The 25,433-nt window shown below is 36.4% G+C and overlaps 1 protein-coding gene across 1 annotated transcript; it reads right to left on the bottom strand.

Moving 5' to 3' along the window:
- Nucleotides 1-19: 19 nt before the first annotated feature.
- On the bottom strand, nucleotides 20-23,912 carry gucy2cb (guanylate cyclase 2Cb). Its single transcript, XM_033984547.2, has 27 exons — nucleotides 23,536-23,912; nucleotides 20,730-20,842; nucleotides 20,585-20,652; nucleotides 20,280-20,495; nucleotides 19,431-19,549; nucleotides 18,712-18,814; nucleotides 18,229-18,337; nucleotides 17,703-17,844; nucleotides 16,975-17,057; nucleotides 16,768-16,876; nucleotides 16,238-16,319; nucleotides 15,958-16,060; nucleotides 15,424-15,483; nucleotides 14,907-14,978; nucleotides 14,724-14,828; nucleotides 13,702-13,788; nucleotides 13,248-13,380; nucleotides 12,144-12,281; nucleotides 11,980-12,065; nucleotides 11,789-11,880; nucleotides 10,148-10,306; nucleotides 8,151-8,343; nucleotides 6,194-6,368; nucleotides 5,570-5,668; nucleotides 5,312-5,406; nucleotides 5,144-5,220; nucleotides 20-3,852 (listed from the first exon to the last, which is right to left on the bottom strand). Exons 1-27 carry the CDS (start codon nucleotides 23,735-23,737, stop codon nucleotides 3,642-3,644), a joined length of 3,231 nt encoding a protein of 1,076 aa, XP_033840438.1. The 5' UTR covers nucleotides 23,738-23,912; the 3' UTR covers nucleotides 20-3,641.
- Nucleotides 23,913-25,433: the final 1,521 nt, after the last annotated feature.

Genomic DNA, 25,433 nt, shown 5'->3' with positions numbered 1-25,433 from the left:
GAGTCCATCTTTATTTTGCTGTCAATTTCCTTGATTTCCTAAAAGAATTCTAGTGAAATTGTCTACTGATAGAACAAATTTAAGCTACCTCTAAATGCAGTTACGTTGATGTGCAAACCAATCAGACAATGGTGTTAACAAACTCCCCTTTTTCTTTTATATTTTTGTGAACATTATTGCTAAAAGAGGGTACCCAGACTATTTTTAAATTTTGAAAAAGTCCGTTATTGTTTCTTCGTAGGCATAGCATGAAATTTTAAAGTACCAACATATACCCTACTACCCATATGCTAAGATAACTAGCTAATTTGGGTAGCTTGAGTAGCAACTAGCTTACCTTCTATATACTGAGATTTTTCAAAACACTAGTTATTTGATACTGGCCTGCCAAGTCTAATATATAGATGGCATATCAGTGGTCCCAGATTTAATTTTTAAGATGCATTTGTTTGGCTTTTCCCTGTAACTCTGACCAGTGCGGTTATTTGTGCCGGCGGGACTTCCCCAGTTTGTTCCTGACCCCTTGTAGGCGGAGCTGCATCGACAGGAAAAACACTAATATTATTGGCTCATTGCCTGGGAGAATTTCAGTGTCAGACAATCAGACAGCTCCATTAAGTCTACATAATGTCAAAACAATGGAGAAGGCAAGATATTTTATGCTAGAGTTCGCAATCAAGTCAAAATGCAAATGTTTAAGCTAGTATGTATTTTTTAGCATCAAAAAGGGATGGCATTACATAAGTAGCTATACAAATCATTAACTCGAAGACTTAAAGACAATTATTAGATTAAACATTTGAGAATTTTCCATTTGGATCCGCAAAATAGTGCCTCACCTAGAGTTATAATGCCCCTGCTCACTTGTTTCAAAATTTAAAATGTCATTGCAACCCATAGGCAGTTCCTTTTCTTTTCTTTTTTTTCAATAATTCATGAATCATGTTTAGAACAAAAGTAGCCTCAGTGTATCGTCTGTGTATCTGAAAGTTTAAGTGTATATTTATATAGCGAGAAGTTTTGAAAACCCTGGTAGACTTTGTAGAACTACTGTACAATGATCATGCTGTTATTTATGCTTAAGTTCAACTACAGACAACTTTAAAGTGGAGGCAAAAGACTGACTGACCAGTTAAGCTTTTGTTTTGATCATCTGGTGCCTTGAGTTTAAACAGCACATCAAATCTACTGTAACATGCAAACTTCAATAGTTATCCTGTAATGGTAACTGGGTACCACTTTATAATAACCGACCCTTAATTAGCCCTTTTATAAATCATGAAAAAAGACCTAATTCAGAATGAACAAATGGCTTATTAAGAGTGATTAAGCCTTACTAACTACTTACTTTATGGGTTTAGGAATTAGGGTTTTGATTAAATGGCCATACCAGATGTTTTTCCCCATGTATTTAAACTAAATTTGTCCTGCCCCAATACAGATATATTTCGTCAAGGTCAAAATAAGTCAGCTGTGTTCTATCTGCATCTAATTATAAATCATTTTTTTGTCCGAGAATCAGGAAGTGCGACAATTGGCACTATTTGTTCATTATGGTTTAAGTCTTTGTGCTTTATTGGAGTGAATTAAAGAGTAGTTATTCTAAAGTGGTACCAGTAATTGTACATAACTTCCAGTGTGTGGTGTTGTGTCGCTGTAAACAAGGCAAGACACACTGAGGAATGATCAAGCTGTTTTATATCAGTCTTTTTGAAAACTATTTTTACATGTTTTGTTGTCTAATTTATTGTTTTTTGAATGTTACTGATAAAAGGGGTGTTATTGTAATTTAGTGAATATTTTTTCTACCTAAGGTTTGACCATAGCTTTGATCACCGTCTTGATGGTTTGTAGTTCACGAAATCACTGTTTTTTTGCATGTATTTTATTTTGTACATGACTTGAATGTTTTTATTTCAACACCAAGTTTGTTTTATGTGTTTAAAGGACACATATTATGCATTATTTGTATAGTTACTGGCCTTTAAACATGCTCTTTGAATGAACCATGAAAAAACAAACAAAGAAGTTGGCCATTATAAACAACGTAGCCAGTTTGCTAATGTGAGCACAGTGTTGTAGTGAACACAATTTAGAAATGCTCAGCGCATCTGGTGATGACTTATGGACTTAAACTGTGCAGAATATCTACCTATGATGCTACAATTCAAGGAAAATTGAATTTAATTGGGTGAATAGAGCAATTCGTAAACAGAATTCATGAAACAAGCGTTAATGAAGCAAAATATGTAGAATAAAGTATGTTTTTGAGGTAACAACAGTACAGTACTGTTAAAAGTTGCATAGTACGTGTCCTTTAAGATAAGAGCATTCCCTGTTGCAACAAATACTGGCCTAACATTGGATGTTTTAGCTGGTCATTTGAACATACAATTAAATGTGACGGGAAAAGTAAAATCTCATATACACCTTTGTAGACTCCAAACACTGCTTTTTGTTTTCATTCACCTGTACTCTGTTAGGACCAAGACAAAAAAAAACAACTTCAATGTGACTGCTCATTTTATACATAAATGATTGTCACCATTCTCAATAAAACATGGTCCTATGGTATCAAAACGTTGTGATGCTTTTTGTCATAGTAGTAGTCAAAATGTGAGCAAAATATACTTTTTTTCAGGCACATATCAATTCAACGAAACAGACAAAATAATATATACAGGATTACAAGTGCATTATTCACCCATTTATAGATGTCCATTAACTTCACACAACTTTGAGTCTGTGGTCGTCATTTACTCTGCTATTTATAAACAGTACGATATTTCTTACAGCAAACGAGGCGTCTAATATAGTACAGCAAGATTTCCGTACGCCAGTCCTGGAATTGGAGAACTGACAGAATGAAATTGCTGCAGCATTATTAACTGTGACCAAATATATCAGGGCGAAACAACAGTGATTAGCTCAATATATTATAGCGATACATGAATTTATACAGACTTTAGACTATTTCTTCCTGGTTAGTTACATTATCTGCGGCGTCATTGGTGTACATGATGACCAAAAACAATTAATTCGTGAACTAACGGCTGTGAGAAGTGCTGCTTTTTCCACAGACCCAGTGAAAATAAACCCACTCTTTGACAATACCGTCTAAAGCCCATCCGTGCTGCATTGAAACATTGCCGTGTACGTAATTCCTCATTCATCCAGGCGTGGGTCAACGTAGAGAAGGTTTCAACGGGTCATCTGGACACTTTTTGCAATCATAGACATTTCAGCTCTCATCCAGAAGACGTTTTCAATTTGATGGTACTGGCTAACTAGTAAACGGTATAAATCTACTCCCTTTGAGGCTAGACTTGGTTGACTTAAAGTACTATAAATGCCAGTACTTCAAGTCAGTACCATCAAACTGAAAATAGCGTTTGGAAGGGCGCCGAAACACCCTGACTGCATAAAACGGTGTCCAGATGACCACCACTGGAACCTTCTCTATATTGCATTGTAGTCTCTTAACATAGAACTTTAGTGGTGAGTTGTATGACGTCAGTAGACACCAGATCGCAAAAAGACAATGGCTATTTCTTCCTAGTTTTGATGTGCCCTGTGTGACATATGCATCCTCCTGATAGTCCCCGGCTTCTTCGGCACACTTGAGTCTTTTGGTGGACGTCCTACAGAAACGTGCTGAGGGTGTTGTCCACGGTGACCAGGTGGAGGTACTCCGGCTGCTCTCTCTCACAGCCCAGCCCCTGCTCCTCCTGGGACCCTGTGCTGCTCTGACTCAGCAGGGGCTTCTTCTTCCTGATGGAGCCTCTGGGACGCTGGTCCAGACACTGCACGATCATGTGGGCCAAGTCCTGTTGCAACCGCTGGAAGTTCTCTCTGAGGAGGGGAAAGACGAGGGTGAAGGTAATGCAGGGAGGAGGAGGGATAACTCAAGATCGGAGGTTTCAAGTTAAACTTTAATCTGAGCTTTGTTTTAACACAATCTGACCAGAAAGAGTTGGCTCAGTTGGAATTACACCAGGTGAGATGATTTGTGCGGTTAAAGGAGTCTCTCACACATAAAATTACAGTGTGATGAAAATTTAAGTATATTCATGCTGTGAAGTAAATATTCTCTAAATACATTTGATCTGTATCAGTGCGTCAGACCCAGAGCAAACATTAACATGTGTGAAGGCTCCGTCTCCATCCCACAGGAAAGCCTTTGTTGTATCTGTCCTCAGGTGTAAAAGTTCATTATCTCATGGGTGTGAAACAAAAGTCACTGCTTTGAAATGAATGTAGCTTTGTCATTCTGGTATAAATACTCAGAGCTCAGATGCTCATGAAGAAGGGAGAGGACCAGGGGGAGAGATGCTCTAGGAGGGAGACTTGGGACGCTGAAAGGCGACCAGTCTGTGGCTAGGGGAGGTCTGTCCTGTATACAGCAGACACAGACAGTATTTCAAAACTCACCGGGCTTCACAAATGGATTACTTTTCTTCTAGGATAGTAACTTTTCCACAACAACAGTCACAAACGTGATAGCATTTGGCAATAGTTAACACCATCACCTTTTTTTGTTGAAAATCAAACACATAACAGGACCGTGAATGCTGAATTTAAGCACAGGTTCCTGAAAATGTGTTTTCTAAACAAATTTTGTACCTAAGTCAGCCAGGCTGAGCAATAAGTACTGGACTAATGACATGCACCCAGCTAATAAAAATGTGTGTCTTAACATGAAAAATAAGTTGGTTAAACTTCACACGGCAACCAGAAGGCACGTTCATATCTTGCCAGAACAAGATATGAACCTGATCCCAGAGCACATACGGCAAGACACAGCACTATCCTCAGTGTACTGTATATATATGTTACTGTCTGTCTCCATGAGATGTTTTTCTTTGCCAGGAATGTTCCACAGTTTGACATTATAAGTTAAATACCATACAGTGGAATATTTGAGGCGTCCTACATGAAGGCGAGGCAGCAGACCCTCCACATTATAGTGTCCCTTAAACTGCAGATTTTTACTAATACATTTTCCAAAACAATTCCACAGTAACACGTCTTCCCCTTTATATGGCACCATTCAATCTAAGCTCCTTTCATTACCAAGACGCCAAAGATTTTGACTGAGCGGAGATTTAATATTTAATCAGCATAATTCAAGCGTATTACTCACGCTGTGGGCGGAGTTGGGAGGTCAAAGTTCTTCCCCTTTTCTCCTGTCAACCAGTATGTCGGCTCTGCTTTTTTACCCTTTAAACACAACGTAAATCAATTCAGCTTTAGATATATAGATCCATATTTATTTATTTTTATTTTTTTTACATATAAACAGTGTACTTACCTTCAGAAAAGTGTCCCCTCTATATTCAAACTCAAATTCACACTCTGTTCTTTTGAGAATATCAATGGTGGGTTGACTCACGTGGATCTTCAGAGCTGGAAAATGGCATGTTTCTATTTAATTACGATCAATGACCATCTCTATAATTACTCAAGAGTTATGCCCGCTGCCGTACAAATGACAGTTAAACAGATTATACAAACACAATATGGATGGGTTAAATGTGTTTTCTACCAATACATTTATTAGTGTCCTTACGATGTCCTGTTGACTCCATCCGAGACGCTGTGTTCACTGTGTCCCCGAATAAACAATATCTGGGCATCTTTACCCCGACCACACCAGCTGCGCAGGGACCTACAGCCAAAACGAAATAAATAAATGAATAATAATGACTTCCAGAATGTGGTTATTTAAGATATTTGAGATAATAGTACTGAAAATATTGTTTTATCAACCCTCTGATCACCTAGGGAGCCTTGAGGGACCTTTTGAACTGCTTTTTTTTAAATGTTTCTGGTTATGTCACGTAAAATTTCCCAAAATGTCAAGGATCAAGTCAAAGTTTTTATGTCACGTGTTCAGTTCAAAGGCTCAAACAACCTCCATTTAAATGTCCATAAAATCCGCATAGATTCACATGTTTTCCGCTTTCAAAACCTCAGATTTCTTCATCTTCTTCTACTCTAATCAAACCATAAAACAATTCCCGGCCTCTTTTCATAATTAAAAGAGTGAAGTGAAACATTTCTAATCAGTCTTCGTGTCATTTTATCTTCCTCTCCATCACAGAGACCCCTTTATTTAATGTCAAGGCGTCAAATAAACATAACCTGGATCAAGTATACTGCGAGTCAAGTATTAGTAGTTCCATAAGAGTACCTGAGTGCACCCCTATGCGTATCCAGACTGGGATGCCAGGCAGGTGTCGGAGCTGGAACGTCGCCATGAACGTCAGTATGTCCAGGGCCATGTGGCAGATGTCCACGGCGTGTCTGTTTCCGTTCCTCTTGGGTAACCCCGAGGCCACCATGTAAGCGTCTCCTATGGTTTCCACCTGAGGACAGACATCAGAGGAGAAATCAACCACGGGCATGTTAATATCACTGATGTTAGGACTTGAAGGTTTGGGGAAAAATATCTGATTTGACAAGCGTCGCCATCATGACATTTGACACATGTTTGTACAGATCTAAAGTACAGGATGAGCAGTTTTATGCAGAATAAGACAAGAGATTTAGTTAGGAAAATTGCAGTCCTTTAGCCTTTTGCTGATTGTGTCCAGCCAAACTGCAAATCCGATTCAATTGCAAATAATTTACCAATCCTGACAAGTGTGGAAAATGTACTCAACGGTTTATTTCATGTGCGTAACAATAAACCATGAACGTAATACAAAAATTGTCAGTTTAACCTCCTGAGACCTGGTGTCCTCATCTGTGGACAACACATTTTGGATTGTTTAGGCCACAGTGCAAATTTTTAGAAGAACAGCAACAAGAACATGTTCAATTTTGAATATTTCTAAGAGTTTAGAATATTAATTTTTTTGTTTATTTTTATTTTATTTTTTTATTTAATTATTTTTATTTAATTATTTTATTTTTATTTGTTTTTATTATTATTTTTATTGTATTTTTATTTTATTTTTTATTTACTTATTTTTTTATTATTTTATTTGATTAAAGCTCGGGTCTCAGGAGGTTAAAATGTAATAAACCCACAAACTTACATTCAGTACATTTTACTAAAGAAAATCTGTACTTTTCTAGGAGGAATGTATCTCAGAGTACTTCTTATTTCTTCTTATTATTTTCATTTATATTGTACCAAATATTTTTGTTTGGCGCAGACCCCTGAAGACATAATTACAAAAGGTGAGAAAATGTATGTGGATGTGGCTCTGCAAATTTGTGTTTTTTTCAGGGTTTTTTTGTTGTTTTTTGAAGAAAGATTGTGAGCAAACTGTGTGCAAATTTGTTATGAAATTAAACATTTTGGGGGAAAAAGAAATGGGTTTCAGATGACATCACAACAGTTTATAGCCTCGTAATTTCATGGAGATGGTCGCAGTTCAGTCAATAAGCCCAGTTTTGGAGTATGAAGTCATCGCATTTTATAATTTGAGAAAAAAAATGATTAAACTGTTCTAATACTAATAACTTTATAACTTACACATAATATGCATGAATAAAAATAAATGTAGTTTTTTCTTACCAATCATCAGTAATAAGGACACGTAAAATCAAAGTAACTATTAAACTAACACTGATATATGACATTATAATGCTTTTATATGAATGTTTTTCTTATCATTAAATACAAATGCTACTTCTTTATTAATATAATTGTGTCTACTTGAGCACCAGTTTAATTGTGAAGTGTTTTTGTTTGATTATTGCTTTAAAATGCCTGTTATTGAGTTGCACACATTAGCAAAAAACTGACAAATATGTTTTTAGATGGTCTGAAAACTCAAAAAAAAAGAAAAAAAAAAGATTAGATAGTCACATTCATGCATCATCATTAGAGATAGATTTAAGATTTGACTTTATGGAATATTGATTGATTTTTAAAGAAATATTCAAACTTATGATGCACCAATGTTGAAACTTCCACTTGAAATTTCCATATTATTCTTTAAATCCTTTTTACTGACAATAATTACATCTTCGGGCACCACTTTCTGAAGCTATTGTGAAAAGATCATTTGACTTTTGTTCATTTACGCTGACAGAGAAGAAATTGAAGATGCAATTCCAGAGAAATGACCATAAACCAGGTGAACAAATCTCCATTTTAAACTATAAACGATGCGACGTCTGTTTCTTGTGTGTACCTTGTAGACATCATGGTCGTCTACGATGCTGTCGAAGCTCTTGTAGATGTCGTTGAGCATGTCCACGACCTCCATGGGGGTGCTGTACTGACACAGAGTGGTGAAGCCCACGATGTCGCTGAAGTATATGGTGACCTCCTCGTACAGCTCGGGCTCCACCACACCGCTCTCCTTCAGGCTCTTCACCACCGGTCTGCAATAACACACGTGATTTTACTCTGGTCATGTGAAACTTAAAGTGTATTGTGACAGCATAGGCTACTCATCTCACTAAAATGGAGTTAACGTTATTATATTACCATTTCGTTTTCTGTAATTTGACGTTTCTAATTTTACTTCCTGGTTGGACCATAACCGTTACCTAGGAAACAGACTGTAAACCAAAGCCAAAGCACGTTCCTTCCTGTTTATCGGTAACATTTGAGGAGTTTTGACCATTGAAAAGATATTTTTGCATGACATACTTGATATAAACCTACAACTTGAAGCAAAACATGTGCTTTTTGGTGTTTTTGAAAAAGATATTGTAGCAAAAAAAAAATATATGTACATCTTGAATCTAATCCTAATCCTATCAAAAATATTATATTCATTGTTGTAAATTTTCTAGCCGTTGTATTTCAATCCTTTTATCCTCTTATATAAATTCTTTAAACTATTGTACAAACCCCAAAGCCCTTAAAACAAAAGCACAATGCACAGAATTTGAAATATAAAATGTATTATTGTATGTATTTTTCTGTTTGTTAATTTTTTTTATTTTTTTTATTTTATTTTTTTGCACATGCCTTATAAATAATTTGAAATATAAAATGTATTATTGTATGTATTTTTCTGTTTGTTAATTTATTTATTTATTTTTTTTGCACATGCCTTATAAATATAATGTAAATGCTTAAGTGTCTTGCTGTTCTTGTTTATATCTTTGTATATTTGAAATTTTTTAAAAAGTCCTAGTGTGTTTTTTTGTTTTTTTGTTTTTTTTTTTAACCATAGTTTTCTTTTATTATTCTACATTGTACAAATAAAGTAAAAGAAAATTATCCAAACGTAAAGTAGCATACAATCTTGGACTATTGTATTAACAGCTTTTATCACTCAAAACATCCTTTAAGTCAGAGGCGTCAAACTCATTTTCACCGAGGGCCACATCAGCAAAATGGCCGCCATCAAGGGCCAGATGTGACTGTGAGGCAGGATAAATGTCACTAAATGTAACCGAATGTCATGTAAAATAAATGTAACTAATTTTAAACTTGTTAAATAACTGTTTCTGTATTTATTACTCATTCAAGTTGCAAATATTACGTATCCGTGTATGTGAATTTCCTGATAAACTGACATTTTAAAAAGTGTGTATCTGGTCAGGACCTTCAGCTCTGCTTCAAAAACAGACTTTTTTAGCCTTTTAATTATTGGACAATTTGTTGTTTTTCTTGAATGCAAACTTTTTAATACTTAGCTCCGTGTTTGGAGTCAAAATGTCGACGTAGATTGTACTGACCCCGCCTCATAACACAAAAAACATACAGATTTTCTCCTTAAAGCACAAACTTTTATTCACCTTTAGCATCTTTCTTGAAACTGCCTTCCACGCCAAAAATTTTCCTCTTCCTGAACAATTTGGGATGATTTGCAAATATTTGTCAGTGTCACTTGTTGGGAAAATCTCATTAGTTTATTGTCAATGCAAAGATTAAAGCAGCATAGACTTATATTTAAAATGACAGTCAAGCCTTAATTTACCTTCTTGTGGGCCACATAAAATGATGTGGCGGGCTGCATTTGGCCCCCGAGCCTTGAGTTTGACATATGTGCTTTAAGTGAACAACTCGCCTACCTATGTTTTAGTTCCATATAAATCTACTCAATAAAAGATAAAGTGTGACAAAAGTACTATCTGACCACTTACCAATCCAGTTTGTACTAAATATACCGAAATAACTATTAAAAATACTTTCGAATCTTTGTAAATTCAAAAGTCCTCGTGTGCGTACCCTGGGAGGAGCATGAAGTTGAGGTAATCGGCCCGGTCCCTCTCACACTTGTACAGCGCGGTCCTCTCCTCCACCAGGTGCTCCAGGTTCTTTGAGTACATCTGCAGGCGTCGGATCATGTTGTCCAAGTAGCTCTCGTTGTCGTGGTTATGGATTTTACTGAGAGAGGGACAAGACGGCGCAGCAGTTATGAGATGATGACACTGGGTGGTGCATAGGCCTGTGATGAATAGTAATGTAAAGGTATTCTCAGGTGTAAAAACTGGGTCATGGTAAAAAACTATTTGAGTGCTGAGCCTTTCCCCTGGTCAAATCTAATCTGAAATATATAGTATTATGTTGTATTCAAATGATGTAAAATGTAATCATGTTATAATGGTTCTCTCATCATTTACTTACTCAAAGTTGCTGCCTGGTAAAAAAAAAAAAAGAAAAAAGAAAAAAAGTCACCCCCCTGGATTTAACTAAGCAAATAGGTGACTCCTATTGGATAATTACTGCAGGGGCAATTATCTTTCAGCTGCAACAAGTTATTTAACCCCAACTGGCTTCTCATTTCTTAAACGACCATGTGGAAAGACACATCCTGTGGTCGTGGAAAAAGATGTCAGTCTGTTTGAGAAGGGGAAATCATTGGCATCAAGCAGAGAGAATACCTGAGGAGAAGCATAAACTAAAACTGGGTTAAGAACTGTCCAACGCATCATTAAAACTGTAAATATAGTGAGGACCCATCGTCTTTCAAAGAAATGTGGCCGGGATAATCGTAGTCGGCGATCACTTAAACATTTGGTGAAATCAAAGAAGAAGGAAAAACAACAGTAGAAATCAGGGCTGTGTTTAATAGTGAAAGTAAGAGCTTTTTTTTTAAAGGTGGTCCAATGAAATATTCGGGTGTGTGACTTTCTTTTGGCCAGGCAGTATATTTCTGGAGACTCACACACACACAGCCAGATCGCCCGTGTATCCTCCGTGGTTCTGCTTTGCTCACTCTAGTTTTTGTGATCTCAGCTGGTTTTTCCTGGTGTTTTTTTTTTTTTTTTGGGACCCACCCTGCACCTCAGCCTCCGACCCAGCTTTCTGTTACCTGCTCCATCAACCCGCATTCATATTTCCTCCAGACGTTACGGTAATTTCAGTGAATTCCTGCATATGTCAGTAATCTTGTACAGTCCTACATTTGAGGCTCGAGTGCTCTGAGATGTTTTCACCCAAACCCCCACGTCACCCTCAGCTCTGGCTCATGCGTTTGGTTCAAAAATGACTCCAAAAATTTAATCACTATAATGAAATTCCAGAGTCTATTAGCTCTGGAGTTTTGAACAGGAAGTTAATAGATTTGTTTCTAATTTTAAGCTGTTTAGATATACAGTGAACAAAGTGTGTGTTTTTAGCTTTATACTACATACCTCAAAAATACATAATGTCTTTTTTTATGTCTTTTTAATGTCCATTTTAATATACTATGTACAAAATGGTTCCCAGTTGATCCTTAGATGCTGATATGTCATTATTAAGAACATATACTGTACTATTTTATTGTGGTCGCCATCGCCAACGATTATTATTCTGTTGGTAGCATTTCCAAACTAATCTAAAACATATTAAAGTAATATAAAAATAAATTGTAAGGCGGATTACCTAATGCTCTTTTCCAGACAGTTCTCCACCTTCTTAAAGTCTGGCCTGCGTTCTGGATCTTCGTCCCAACAGCTTTTAATCAGCGTGAACACCTATAAGAATCAAAGTCTTTTTTTTCCACACCGTTTTGATTGTAACACCAAAATGAGCATACTGTACTACACTGTACTATGTATCGTGACCAAACTTACTTCTAGTTCTCTCTCCAACTCTGTGTTAAAGTTGAGGTCAGGTCTGAAGACGGTCACCCCTGGACACTGCACTCGGGACAGCTTTTCTATAACAAAACGATACTAATGACTGTTTGATCTGAGGTTATTTTGTATCATGTGTGTGCTCTGAAAATGTACTTTACCCGCTCTGTCTGAACAACACTCGGTGTAGAAAGTGCATTTTCTGTAGACAATCTCCTGAGCGATGATGCCAAAGCTGTACACGTCGCCTTTCTGAGATGTGCCCTGTTTCCTCAAATGCTCTGGTGCAGTCCATAAATCTGAAAGTGTACAACAACATGTAAATAATATGTACATTTTTTGTTGTTTGTGTCAGAATGTTTGACTCTAAGTCGCATTCATGCATCATCATAATTTTCCAGATTCCCTTCTGTGGTAGAATTTGCTGTTTTGTTGGCCTGGTTTCTATTTCTTATCTCTGTACTTTATCTACATGAACAAATGGGACTATGTTCAACATCTTCTCTGTTGGTATAAATAAGTACAAGTGAAATAGTTTTTTCACAATAGCTTCAGCTCCCATTATTAAACCCCAAAGACATGACAATTGAGCTGAAAGTCATGAAAATAACATGACAAGTTTGTGCAGCAAATAACAAACAAATAATGATAAGATTCAACAACTGTGGATTATAAATGTGATATTTCTTTCAAAAAACTGAATATAAACTGTTATATAGACCCCTGCTGCCATTTGAAATGATAACATCTTTAAATTCTTGAACATGAAATCAACCTATTGATAGTTCGCAGTGACATCACGCTGGGGGTGTTCGGCTTGTATGTCTGTGACAGAATGTTCAGCACAATGAAACGATGCACACATTAGCAAACACTGACCAAAAAGATTTAAGATTGTCTGAAAACTAAAGAAAAATGCAAAATGGATTTAAAAAGCACACTTTCAGGAGCCTGTGGTCACGGAGCGTTCATGGCCCTGTTCAGGAGTTTGATTTTACACAATTGTGAGAGACAAACTGTTGGCTAATGCTAGCTAACCTATGACTGTCATTTTATGTGAGACTTTAAGAATAAGCTAATTTGTTGTAGTTCTAAGTCAGTTATTCATCGTCTGTGTTAAATTAAAGCTCAGATTAAAGTCTAACATGAGTAACTGAACTACAGACAGAGTAGTGCCTGGAGTTAGCGTCACACCCCCAGGGGATGACATCAGCTGCAAAGTGTCCATTCTTTGAAGGTAACATTCTCTATTCAAGAAACTTAACCTCTGACAGGGACCAGTAATGTGTTGCAGCCAAAGTCTGTGATCTTGACCACCATGCGGTTGTCCACTACACAGTTGGTGGACTTGAGACGCCCGTGGACCTGGAGGTCACTGGCGTGGAGATAGGACATGCCCTGGAAGATGACAAAACATGAGAGACACTGAAAACATAGCTGTAACTACACTTGGTCATTAGCGCCCTCCTCTGGCAAAAAGAATACACCACTCACAAATCATCTGTACAGAGATGAGCAGGAGCAAATCCCCCACCAGGAAATACAAACAATACATACTAATAATTAAATGCAATACTAAATGTACGAAGCAACCATTTCAAATCTTAATTCCCACCATAGCCTCCATTTTTCTAGCTCACTTTCACAGACATTATATAACATGTTGGTATGAGTTATATAAGATGGTCTGTAAGTAAAGTCCTACATGAGAATGTTCACCTTGGCAATGTCGTACATGACGGAGATCTTAAACTCCCAGTCCATGAAGGTCTCCTCTGGGTAGGACACTTTGTTATTGAGCACATACTACAAAAACACAAGAGCAACAGAATGTAAAGGCCAGTTCTAGTGAATGGAGTCATCGGCTACAATTCAATACATCTCCCCGTATAATCTTATTTCTTTACGTAAAAAAATTATTCAGATTAGTAGTTTGTAGTAGTCAAACAATTCTCAATTTTAACTTAACATTTTTTCCCTAGAATTGAATCCATACTTAAAATATTCTAACTGAGGCATTTTGATTTAATAACAGTGCTGCTTTTGTTATAAAACCTCTTTTTTATATATAGTATTACAGTCTGAGTGTCCTGTATTACACAACATGGATTCTTTTGAGCTTTGTTTGGTTTGTTATGTTCTGATGCCGCTGTATCGACAAAAACGGACCCAGAGTTGTGTTTCGTTTCATTTACACATGTTTGAGTAATCCCTTATTATTAAATTATCAACATCTCCGACGCTCAAAACGCTCTGTTCCACCTTGTGATGTCACGAAGCTGTAGTTTTCAAGTGAACAGCTCCTTTAACCTTTAGTTCAGAAGAGACTAAGACACAGTGGAGCACTTCCTGTCTTACTTCATGACATCACAAGGTGGAACAGAGTGTTTTCCATTTGAGAGAAGAAGGCGGGGCTTGTGTCATAGTATAATACAGGCCTTTAACGATTATTAAAACGGTAAATTAGTCACAATATTTTATTTTTTATTATTGTTGCAGCCTTCATTTAGATGTTTGGAGAAAATAATGAAAAAAAACTTGGTTAAAATATGTGAAAATATGCCTGAATTATCTTGTTTTTTCACTTTTTCCTTATATATGAATGTTGCAGCTAGTGCGTCAATGTTTAAATGAAGAGATAAGAAACCAATAATAATGAGTAAAGGAGGGTAATGGTCTTTCTAGGAACTGCACCGAGTATCCTGCCCCGTGGGGACATACTCAGCTCATGCCATTTGTACCTTGAGAGATCCTCGCTCTCCATACTCAAACACTCCAAACACGCCCTGGTCAAACTTCACCGTGCCATAAAACTTAGTCAGGTTGTAGTAGTCAATGCGACGCAGCTGGACACAGGATCAGACATTAACTTCAATAATATTAACAGAATGATTGGGCCGGTGCGTGGGAGCCTGTTGTGTTACCATGTTCAGCTCAATCCTCTGGGTCTCATCAAAGTTCCCATCTGTGTGCTTCAACTCCTTCAGAATCACAATCTAAGACAAAATGTACAATAAAAAGATATAAGACGTAAAGCCCCTGTACCTGATTTTCCCCGTGTATTTGAGCACAGATACGTTGTATAAGCAGCGAGTCATTTCATATATTTTGAAAAGCTCTTCTCACTTTGTTTCAGTGTGAAAAATGAGTATGCACAGAATGTAAAAGGTAAATGAGGAGTAACTCTGGACCACTGCAAACACTTTAAAATGAACTAGAGCAGTTTTTCTATGTTTTTAAGACAGTAAAAACAGGTACAGGTACAGATAGTTTATTAACAGTGATTAAGGCTTATTTAACTAACACCCAAACCCCTTAATGAAGTAGTTACTAAGCCTGAGTTCATGCTTTATTAAGGCTAATTAAGGTGAATATTATCATAAAGTGGGACCTGATAATGAATATGGCTGAAAAACAATAATAGATAATATACTGCCATACCTTCTTGTCATAAAGCGCTCTACGGATATTGAAGTTCTTTTTTTTACTCTCATTTTCAATCTGTAAAAGAAAGTGAAGAATTGCTCTATAAACAACAGCATTTGTCAGAAACTATCAGAGATGGGTAGAAATTGTACTTCTCACAGTGGTTTTATCTGAACAGAGTAATAATATAATAATAGTAATATATTTTAATTTATACTGTAACAGGAGTCCTTGAGTAAAAAATTGATTCTGATTGATTTTTAGTGAGATTAAATTGCAAACGGTTTATGTTGACAATATGAAATGATTTGAACATTTGTGTTTCTTGCACCGCTCCTTCAGATGTGTTTATTTTTTTATGTGATAAATAATAATTATCAAATAAATATTAGATTCAACCAGTTGCTCAGTTACAGTGTTTTCACTTACATAAATATTTAGGTAACTACTCTTCGCTTCTACTTGAGTGATAATATTTTAGAGTAATGTTACTCTTAGTGTTCTCACATTTTGACGCTCTACCCCTGAAGTGTTTATTAAAGTGTCTACCTTGAGAGATACAACATTATGTTCATTGTCCTCCAGCAAAGAAACAAGGTCAGAGTTTATGTGGGACCAGCGCTTTCGCAGTCGTCTTTCTTTTTTGTTCTGTCTGGTTGAAAAGAAATACAAAACATTATTTAAAGAATTTATGATTTGAAAATTGAACACATGATATTCACAATAACACTATGTGTTTAACTAGTGTCAGTAAAAGACTTTCATTTATCTTAAGCATTTGTGTAAAGATATGACTTTTTTACGGCTCATAGAGCATTTTGTCATTTACCTGTAGAAAATGAAGGCAATGGTGGCCACAACTACCACAGTGACAGCCAGAACAGTCACTATGATGTCCTCAGTGTCTGGAACTAAAAACATTTATAGTTGAGCAAGTATCAATACTTAAAAAGTCACAGGACAGAAATGAACCTTTCCTGAATAGTTTTAGAATGATCTTGAGCTGCATCAGAACAAGTATAAGACACATAGACTAATACACACACACACACACACACATACACCCCCACCCACACACACCCACACACACACACACACACACGGACCAGTATGAACCTACTGGACACTGAGGGATCACACAGATATAAGACACATGGTGATATAAAATAAAGTGCTATGATGTAATGTAAAAACAAAGTCCATTCTATTGTCTAAAGAAAGAGTGTTTTTTTTTATTTTTATTTATTTATTTATTTTTAATTATCATCATTGTATCATAACCGGTTGAGTAAATTGAGTTTAAAATGTTTGTATTGTTTAACTTTTCCAGTTAGAATTAGAAATGAGATTGGTCTTTACCTCTGTCTGGACTTCCCTTTGGGAGTTTCTTGCCCCAAATAAAAGCTGGGTCTGTATCGGACATATCAGTAGATAACGTCTCAGTGTCAAAAGTGTATAACATTTTGTACTGCAAAACAAAGAGAAGATACTAAATACTTATACACATTATGTTTAACTGACTCAAAAAAAATCCAGATACATATTGTTAAGATTTAAAAATCATACTTTGTTGTCTGTTGTGGTGTAAATAATGGAAAAGGTCACATCTCTGTCCCCATTCTGATCCAGATGGTATGTTCCAGCTGTTCCTGTAAAGTCCAAACATTTGACTATTAAAGGTGCACTACGTCACTTTTTGGTGGAGGGTCCATCAGAAGAAAAGAAAGTTTTGGACCCTCCAAGTACATAATGCCCCCGTTAAACAAAAACACAAACAAACCTAAACCGTACACTACTGAGCTGTTTGGTTACATTTGACAGTTGCTTGTGAATGCGTTCACAATAGGGGATTTTTCCAATAATATTGTCAATATACTTCACGAAAAAGTTTTGCTAATTCACATAATCTTCTAAAATGATACTTAACTCAGGAACACTTCAAAAATAACCATTAAAGTGGGACTAACCACTCAAAGTCCGCTCACAACCACAACTTGCTAAAATGGAAGTACCTGGAGGACTAAATATAAAAGTGAGAGAGGATCATACGAGGAACAGTGTGATTGGTCTAACAGGGGAGTTCTGTGTGATGTCACCAACTACTGGAAATCACAGAGGCCACTGAAGACAGCACAAACTTAGATTTAGGTGTTTTTTCACCAGAAAGTTGCCGACTTATCTAACTTGCACTAAAATAAAATAAAAAAATGACTAGGAACAGTAGATAATGCTATTCAAACACCATATTTACAAACAGTAGCAGAAGAAAAGGATTAAGTGTTTTAAAAAAGTACCATTAAAAGAGTTGTTTCTGAAGAGACTGGCATATAGAAAGGGAGCACTTTTTCTCTCCAAATTAATTTTTGGGACCATCTTTCTTATGACTTCACCAATAAACAGCACTGCGTCGTGGTAAGCAGCGATGTAGTCGTTCATCTAGATTTTGAAGGAGACAATTAAAAATATTGTAACCATGACTACTCATTACTTAAAGTGCATATGACAGGTCAGACCAGGGCCGACCCAGCCTATAAGCAGAATAAGTAGCTGCTTAGGACCCCGTGGTGATGAGAGCAGAGCCATAATGTTGTCAAATGTGAATCACCAATAGCTGAGCCAGGTACATCTACTGTTGGGAGCCCCAGAGACAAATTCAGCTTAAGGCCCCATGAACACTAGAGCGAGCCCTGGATCAGACCTGATTTCAGTACAATATTAACATGTAGGTACAGGTACTATCCCGTCAAATGAAAAATATGAAAACATGTCATATGCACCTTAAATGACTGTACGTGTTGTATGTTTACGTGTATGTGTAACCTTGTTATCTGGGCCTGTGCTGATGTTGTAGTTCCTTGTATCGGGCATCGTTAGAACAAGTACATTTTTCATCTGTGGAATTGATGTTTTGTTCTTGTAATACTCATCACTGCAGGAATACAGAAAGGAAGTACCACTTTAGTTTACTGTTGTGTAGAGCATCACAAATCAGATACTAATCAATACTAAAACTGGTATTGAATTAGATACTTATTTGAGCAGGTATTAATACTAAAAAAAGTCACATTCACAGGACAAAAATAAGCCATTCCTGAATATCTTTAGAATGATTTTGAGCTGTATCAGAACAAGTATAACACCAAATACACTAATATACGCTCAAAATCAAGTTTGAAATTTGAGTATCACGACTTTGAATAACTTTAGGTCCCACAAACAAATGTCTTTCCTATGACAGTTTTGCCTAATATCAATACTTAGATTTAAACTGTGCGTAATCTGCATAGGTGATGGTGCACTGACTTGTAAAGGTCAATGAGAAAGAAGAGGATATCGCTGTTATCTGCCTCTGGGATGCCCCTCTTCGCCTCCTCCACGTCTGCTGGAGATCCACACATGATAAATACTGCGAACACAAACACAAGATAACTCTGAATCAACACGCTACAGTCGGGAAAGGCCATCAGGTCCAATACGGAGGTGCTAAAACAGAAAGGCTGCGCAAATCACGCACAAATGGGCTGTTTCAATGTAATTTATTATAGTTTTATCTGCGGGTGTAGGCTACAGTGAATTGTTTGGTGTCTCTCATTACGGTTATTAATTTATACTTATACTGTGTGCTCAAAATGCCTGAAAAGCAATGGTATATATGAAGTTTTAGATTAGATCCCAGTCCAATAATCTAGCGTGCTACTGCTCCCATTAGAAAGCAAAAAAAAACCAAAACAACAGGGTCCCGATCATTAATTGACTCTAGTTATGAATATATAATGTTTTTTTTTTCCTTTGGGTTACCTGTATAAGTACATAATAACAAATGTATGTAGGCTTGACACTAATTCTGGTGAAATTTAGATGAGATTTTGAACTGTTTATACCAATGTTGAAACTGAATGGTAAGTCTCCCTGCATGAATGGGATTTACAATGGATTTAACAGTCAAGTAAGTAACTAAATCATACTAGGATTAGATTCATTTGAAATATCGGGCACGACCAGACATCATGGTTAAAACTTACGGTTGCTTGTCCTGTTTTTTAAAGCTAACTCGTATCTTAACTCCTCGGGTCTGCGTATGGCTTCCTTGCTTATGTTTTTCGCGAAATCTGTAGTGTCTGAGTCCAGGGCGTTGATGTACCTGTCAAAAACACAGACATGGTGAAAGAGAGGTGAGTGTTTGCAGTTTTAACTGTAGGATAAAAAAGGGAAACTTGAGTTGAACTTGTAGACGCCATCTTGGATCTTGGTTCAATTAAATTAGCACGTAGCGACCATGGCTCTAGTATATCTATGGTGTATGCTGTAGGTGACTTGGTTTATTTTATTTTATTTTATTTTATTTTATTTTATTATTTTATTTTATTTTATTATTTTATTTTATTTTATTTTATTTTATTTTATTTTATTTTATTTTATTTTATTTTATTTTATAAATGCAACATAGAGATTATTATATCTTGAAAGCTGATTGTTAAAATGTAAAAAAAAAACTAATCTATATCAGGTTGGACACAGTTTAGACTCCATTGTATTGAATTGTACTCAAGTCAAGAGTAACGTTACTTCAAAGTAAAATTACTCAAGTACAAAGTAATGGTCCAAGGAATTACTCAAGTAAGCGTTAAAAAAAAAAAAAAAAAAAAAAAAAAAGGGAAAACTTCTACTCAAGTAAGAGCAACCTAAAGAGTAATTGTCAAGACGTTACAATTTTAAGGACAAAACATTAACCAAATCTAGTATTTTCAAAGGACAGACACAAAAACTACATTAACTGAGGAATCATGCATGTTGGAATTATTTAATATTATCTACATAAAGCTTTTCTCACTGGTAGATGTGTGTTTGTGTATTTTGTACGTATGACTAACCAAAAGCAGTCCTCGGTATTGTTCTGTTTCTTATACACATACGCTTCTTCCCACTTAGGTTTCAGCTTGTCCTGATAATTCCAAAACTGAATGAAGAAGCTGGAGACCTTCCGCGCTGGAGGCAGTAGACGCTGGAGGTTTCTGGTGTTATCACAGGACAGACCAAAGCTGCCTGCGGAGAGGAAAGGAGTCTGGATGTTTAGACCCTGCTCCAAACTGGGTAAAAACACAAGACAAGTAAAGACACAATTTAATTTTTTTATGGAATGATTAAAAATATATTGATAATAATAATGGACACTCACTTGACCATTGTGTAGGTGGCATAGGTGCAGGTGGGTCCTAACACAGCACATCCCAGCTGCTTTGTATCCTGTCAGATTGCAGCTTTATGAATGGTTGATGATTAGATAGAGATAATATTTATGGTTGAGGTTGAAAATGTCTTACTGTCAAATTTCTGTACTCAGCCAGTCCTTCACATGTGGTACTGTGGCAGCCCTTTCTATTATAGTAAGTTGTGGCAAATCCAGCAAAGTTGGCCTTGAGACTGATGTTCATACCTTGTGATACAAAAGAAAAAAATCATTAGGAGGAGTAAATATTTCCAATGTTAGTGCGGTGGATGTTGTCTTTTTTGACCTGTCTGTTATTCCCAAACCAGCAGCTGGTCCTGCAGTTGTTCGAAGGAGACACATAAATGATAAAACAGGTGCACTGTTCATGGAAATGATACACTTTGAAAATGCCTCATGTTCTAATGTTGATGATTTGTTGAACTCTGTGACTTCGAGTGTTTTGAATGTCCTGGACACCATTGCCCCGATGAAGGTTAAAATGGTTAAAGATAAGCAGCGTCATGGAGGAATGATCACTCGGTCAGGGCACAGAAAAGGGAGTGCCGGAGGGCCGAGCGGGAATGGGGCAAGTCAAAGCTCCAGGTTCATTATGAGATTTACAGAGAAAAGATGCACATGTACAACCACAGTTTATGTAGAACAAGGGAGAGGTATTTTTCTGACATTATTGGAAGTTGCACTAAGAACTCTCATGTCCTGTTTGCAATAGTAATCAGATTAAAAAACCCTCCAGCTCAGCTGCCATTAGAGATAATTTCAACATCTAGGTGCAATGAGTTTGCAGTGTTCTTTAATGACAAGGTTCAGGGCATTAAAATGACATCAATTCCACGACACAAATAACAACCCAGCACCACCGATACACTTAGAGCTGACTCACTTTGCACCTGTAACTGACAAAACTGTCCAAGAGATCGTCACCAGTCTGAGTTCATCTACATGCTGCCTCGATGTGTTACCCACTAAATTTCTAAACGTCTGTGCTCAATAGTTTACTGTCACCACTCACTCACATAGTTAATATGTCACTTCAATCTGGAACATTCAACAAGAGCTTTGAAAACTGCGGTTATGAAGCCTCTCCTAAAAAAGAGCAGTCTTGATGCCACAACATTGGACAATTCCCGACCAATCTCAAATCTGCTGTTTTTAGGCAAAGTCCTCGAAAAAGTAGTTTACCAACAGCTTATTAAATTTCTCCAGATGAACAACTCCTTTGATATTTTACAGTCAGGTTTTAGACCCACCACAGCAGACTTTTGTCACCTTGAGACTGCTCTCAAGGTGACAAATGACATCCGCCTGAACACTGATGCAGGCAAAGTCTCAGTCTTGATCCTGTTCGATCTGAGTGTTTCCTTTGACACTGTGGATCATGGGATTCTCTTACAGAGACTGGGGGACTGGGTGGGCATCTCTGGTACTGCAATAAACTGGTTCAAGTCCTATCTAGAAAACAGGGAGTACTTTGTTGAAATTGGAAAAGGTGCCTCAGGAGTCAATCCTAGGACCCCTGCTGTTCAATCTCTACATGCTGCTGTTAGACCAGTTAATACGCAGCAATAATGTGTCTTACCACAAATATGCAGACGACACTCAGATCTAAAAAGGGGGCATGGCAAAGTCCTCAAAATGATTACGTATCTAATGTATCTGATCAAAACAGCACTCACAGGACTACATCTGATGGGAGTTCATGCAAAAAAAATAAAAAAATAATTCATTCAGAAAAAAGTACTAGGAAACCACATATTTATATAAAGACCGACTAAACTTGTGAATCATGACTTTAACTCACACACTAACTTCTTCTTTCTGTTGTTGTCTCATATAAATCCTTCTAATCTAAATAAAATGATTAGTCGACTTATACTCATTTTGGTCAACAAAGACACCATCAACCAACAAATGGACCAAAGGACTAAAGGCCTGCAGTCCTACTACATATATTTTATTGTAACTGCATCCTAACTTATTCTAGGTTATGTTGTTAACTCTTCTGTTCCTCTACAATTTTAGACTTGAATGCACTTTTTAAATCATGATTGGCTGAAATTCTCTGGTCCAAACCAGTAAGCAATTCAAACTATTCTATAATGGAACTATTTCATCAGTTGTCAATAAATATCATTTTAAAGAATGTTTTAGCAGAATAGCTATACTGAGCAGTTTTGGGGATGTCGTCACAAAGAAAGAACTAGAATGTCTAATATGTAATGCAAAACAGACTTTTTATTGCACCATAAATTTTATTTCATTATTATTGTCTGTTCTCTGCACAGTAAACTTTAAGGTGGGACACTCCAAAAAAACAAAAAAAAAAGAAAACCTTGAAACTTCTTCTGTAGTTTACTTAAATGCATTTAAGAAAAAAATGTATTACAAGTTTTTCATCATGGAATGTTTTCATCTAAAAATAAGGCATATTAAGTGTTAAAAATGCCAAAATTAGTTTATATTTTTGCTTCATTTTTCTGTTAGTCACAAATAAATATCTTATTTAGTGTTTGAGTAAGCTTATTCTCACTTTAATAATCAGACTTGCAATTAGATATATAAAAAAGCCTTCCATACTTCTCATCAAAATTGTGTTGTGTTTAAGGGGTGATTATGTCTCCATGGGAGAAAAATGCTTTTTAAGAAAAAAGGCTTTGACGTTACAATGTCCCTTATAACTCTATGGCTTCAAGTTGATGAAATTAAATATTTAAATATCTTTCAGCGCAGAGTGCCAATTTTGTTGTTTCCACATTAAAGCTTGTTTGCTAAGAGACCAAACTGACCAAAAATAAAAAGTAGAAAAATATCAGTTTTGCCTGTAGAGTCTTCCCTTACAATACAATGCAATGTAATTCCCTATTTTTTATTTTTTTCATTTTCTATCTTTTTCTCTTTACCATTTGCAGCATTGATGTTGGCGTCCTTCTCGATGGCCCTCTTGATTTCACCTTCCACATATTGAAGGCTCCATGGCACGTCTTTGTCTTGGAGAAGAATCACATTGATCATAACTCCATCCAAACATTGTTTAATGCTGCCGGACACTTCCACTAGAATCCACAAAGCACACACACTCAGCCAGCGACCTCCCAGACGCATTACGAGTATGTAATAGAAAACCAATAATATCCACAAGCGGGAAAAATGTTTTGAAAGATAAGTCCCCTCTAGTTGTGGTATGAATGTCGAGTAAAGTCACCATAGATGTTCCATTGTTGAGGTTACATCTTGTGCTATTAGAAGTATAGGAAGAATACAGCTACTGCCTCCTTCCTTCACGTGGTACTGAAAGGCAAGCCTCATGTTAATGTACAACTTTTAAAGCTGTTCTGGCAGGCCGTATAACGTTGTGACTGCTGGTATCTCAAATCTAGAACAACAAAAACAGGCTGAAGACAAGCATGCTCTCAAGGAAACTCTTCTCTTTTTTCTTTTCAAACTGTTCGAATATAATATTTACTCTGTGTTGCTGTTTTATCCAAAATAGTCACATTTAAAGGGCTCATATTACTATTTTCTGATCTACGCTTCATCAAAAAAGCAGACCTGGAGTTGTGTTTTGTTTCATTCACACAGACCCTTCATTTACACTCTTTTTTCTTGTGATGTCACGTGGTGATACAGGAAGTGCTCCACTGTGTTTTTAAACTCCTCACACCTTCACTAGAATCATTTAGATCATTTCAGCCCTGGAGTTGCTCATCTTTACTGAACAAAATGTAAAAAGAGCTGTTAACTTGAAAACTACCACTTCATGACATCACAAAGGTGCATTACGTAAGTTGTGGTGGTGAGTCCTTCACAAAAATACTTCACAGTATGGCATTGATCTCCAGGTGAGACAAGCAGGTGACACCAACAGGCAAATTATTTACAGGTCAGATCTGAGGAGAGGCATCCCCGTTTACAAAAATATTTTTTTGCAGCTGTAAAGGCAATTATAACTGAATAAATGTTTAATGCTATACCATGAAAGATTCCAAAGTTATGTCATCTCCATGGACACAAGAAGGTGGAGAGCCCGACTCAGAAAGTTACATAGGGCAACTTTAAATGGACATGGCTGTTTAATAGTGTACATACGTTGAGTGAACCTAAAATATGTTGATCTAATCCCTCGATTTCAAAAACACTGTTCAAACGACTACCTTTAAAACCCAAAACCTTATAATCTATAGTGTAACTGAGCTTTTGAATTATTTACCCGTCTGCTATTTTATGCATAAGATGAGAAAAGTCTATGAATATATAGGAACATTTATATTTTTAGCCAGACTTTGATTTATCGGTAGATTTCTGTGTCAAGTCCATTCATCAAGAGTCTATTAAAGCAATATGGGAGCAGGACGAGAGGAGAATAGACTGAAGTCATCTGGGAAAATACTATGGAACTGCCATAGTTTGAGGATTATAAATCTAATTATTTCTGTGGACAGTAATGATGTCACGATACTAAAGTTTCAAAGTCGAATTCAATACTAAGGAATGGACTCGATACTCAATTTTGATTCCAACTCCACGACGATAATAAAAAAAAACTCTTTCTTTAGACAATAGAATGTTATTTTCAACTTTACGCCATAGTACTTTCTTTTATATTACCCTGTGGCCTTATGTGTGTCATCCCTCTCTTAATAGTCACTAAAAAGTCACATTCACTAGTATCAAAACTAGATGCTCAAATTTTCATTCATTTTATAACATTTATCTTTATCTTTACATTGAGGGAGCACTCAGACTGTCCTTTTCACGGGCGCTCTGTACGAACACAGAAAAATACAAACAAATAACAATA

The sequence above is a fragment of the Periophthalmus magnuspinnatus genome, chromosome 19, assembly GCF_009829125.3.
Source record: "Periophthalmus magnuspinnatus isolate fPerMag1 chromosome 19, fPerMag1.2.pri, whole genome shotgun sequence".
Classification (NCBI taxonomy): domain Eukaryota; kingdom Metazoa; phylum Chordata; class Actinopteri; order Gobiiformes; family Gobiidae; genus Periophthalmus; species Periophthalmus magnuspinnatus.
This window is presented reverse-complemented; position numbering and strand designations above follow the sequence as displayed.

Bases quoted from the DNA above. Each gene is read 5' to 3' on its own strand.
- gucy2cb (XM_033984547.2), bottom strand. From the start codon at position 23,737: ATGCGTCTGGGAGGTCGCTGGCTGAGTGTGTGTGCTTTGTGGATTCTA. The intron at 20,843-23,535 runs GTAAAGAGAAAA...TTGTATCACAAG, and splicing joins CAACATCAATGCTGCAAATG to GTATGAACATCAGTCTCAAG. The intron at 13,789-14,723 runs GTACAAATGGCA...GTGTTTTTGTAG, and splicing joins GAGAGCGAGGATCTCTCAAG to TATGTGCTCAATAACAAAGT.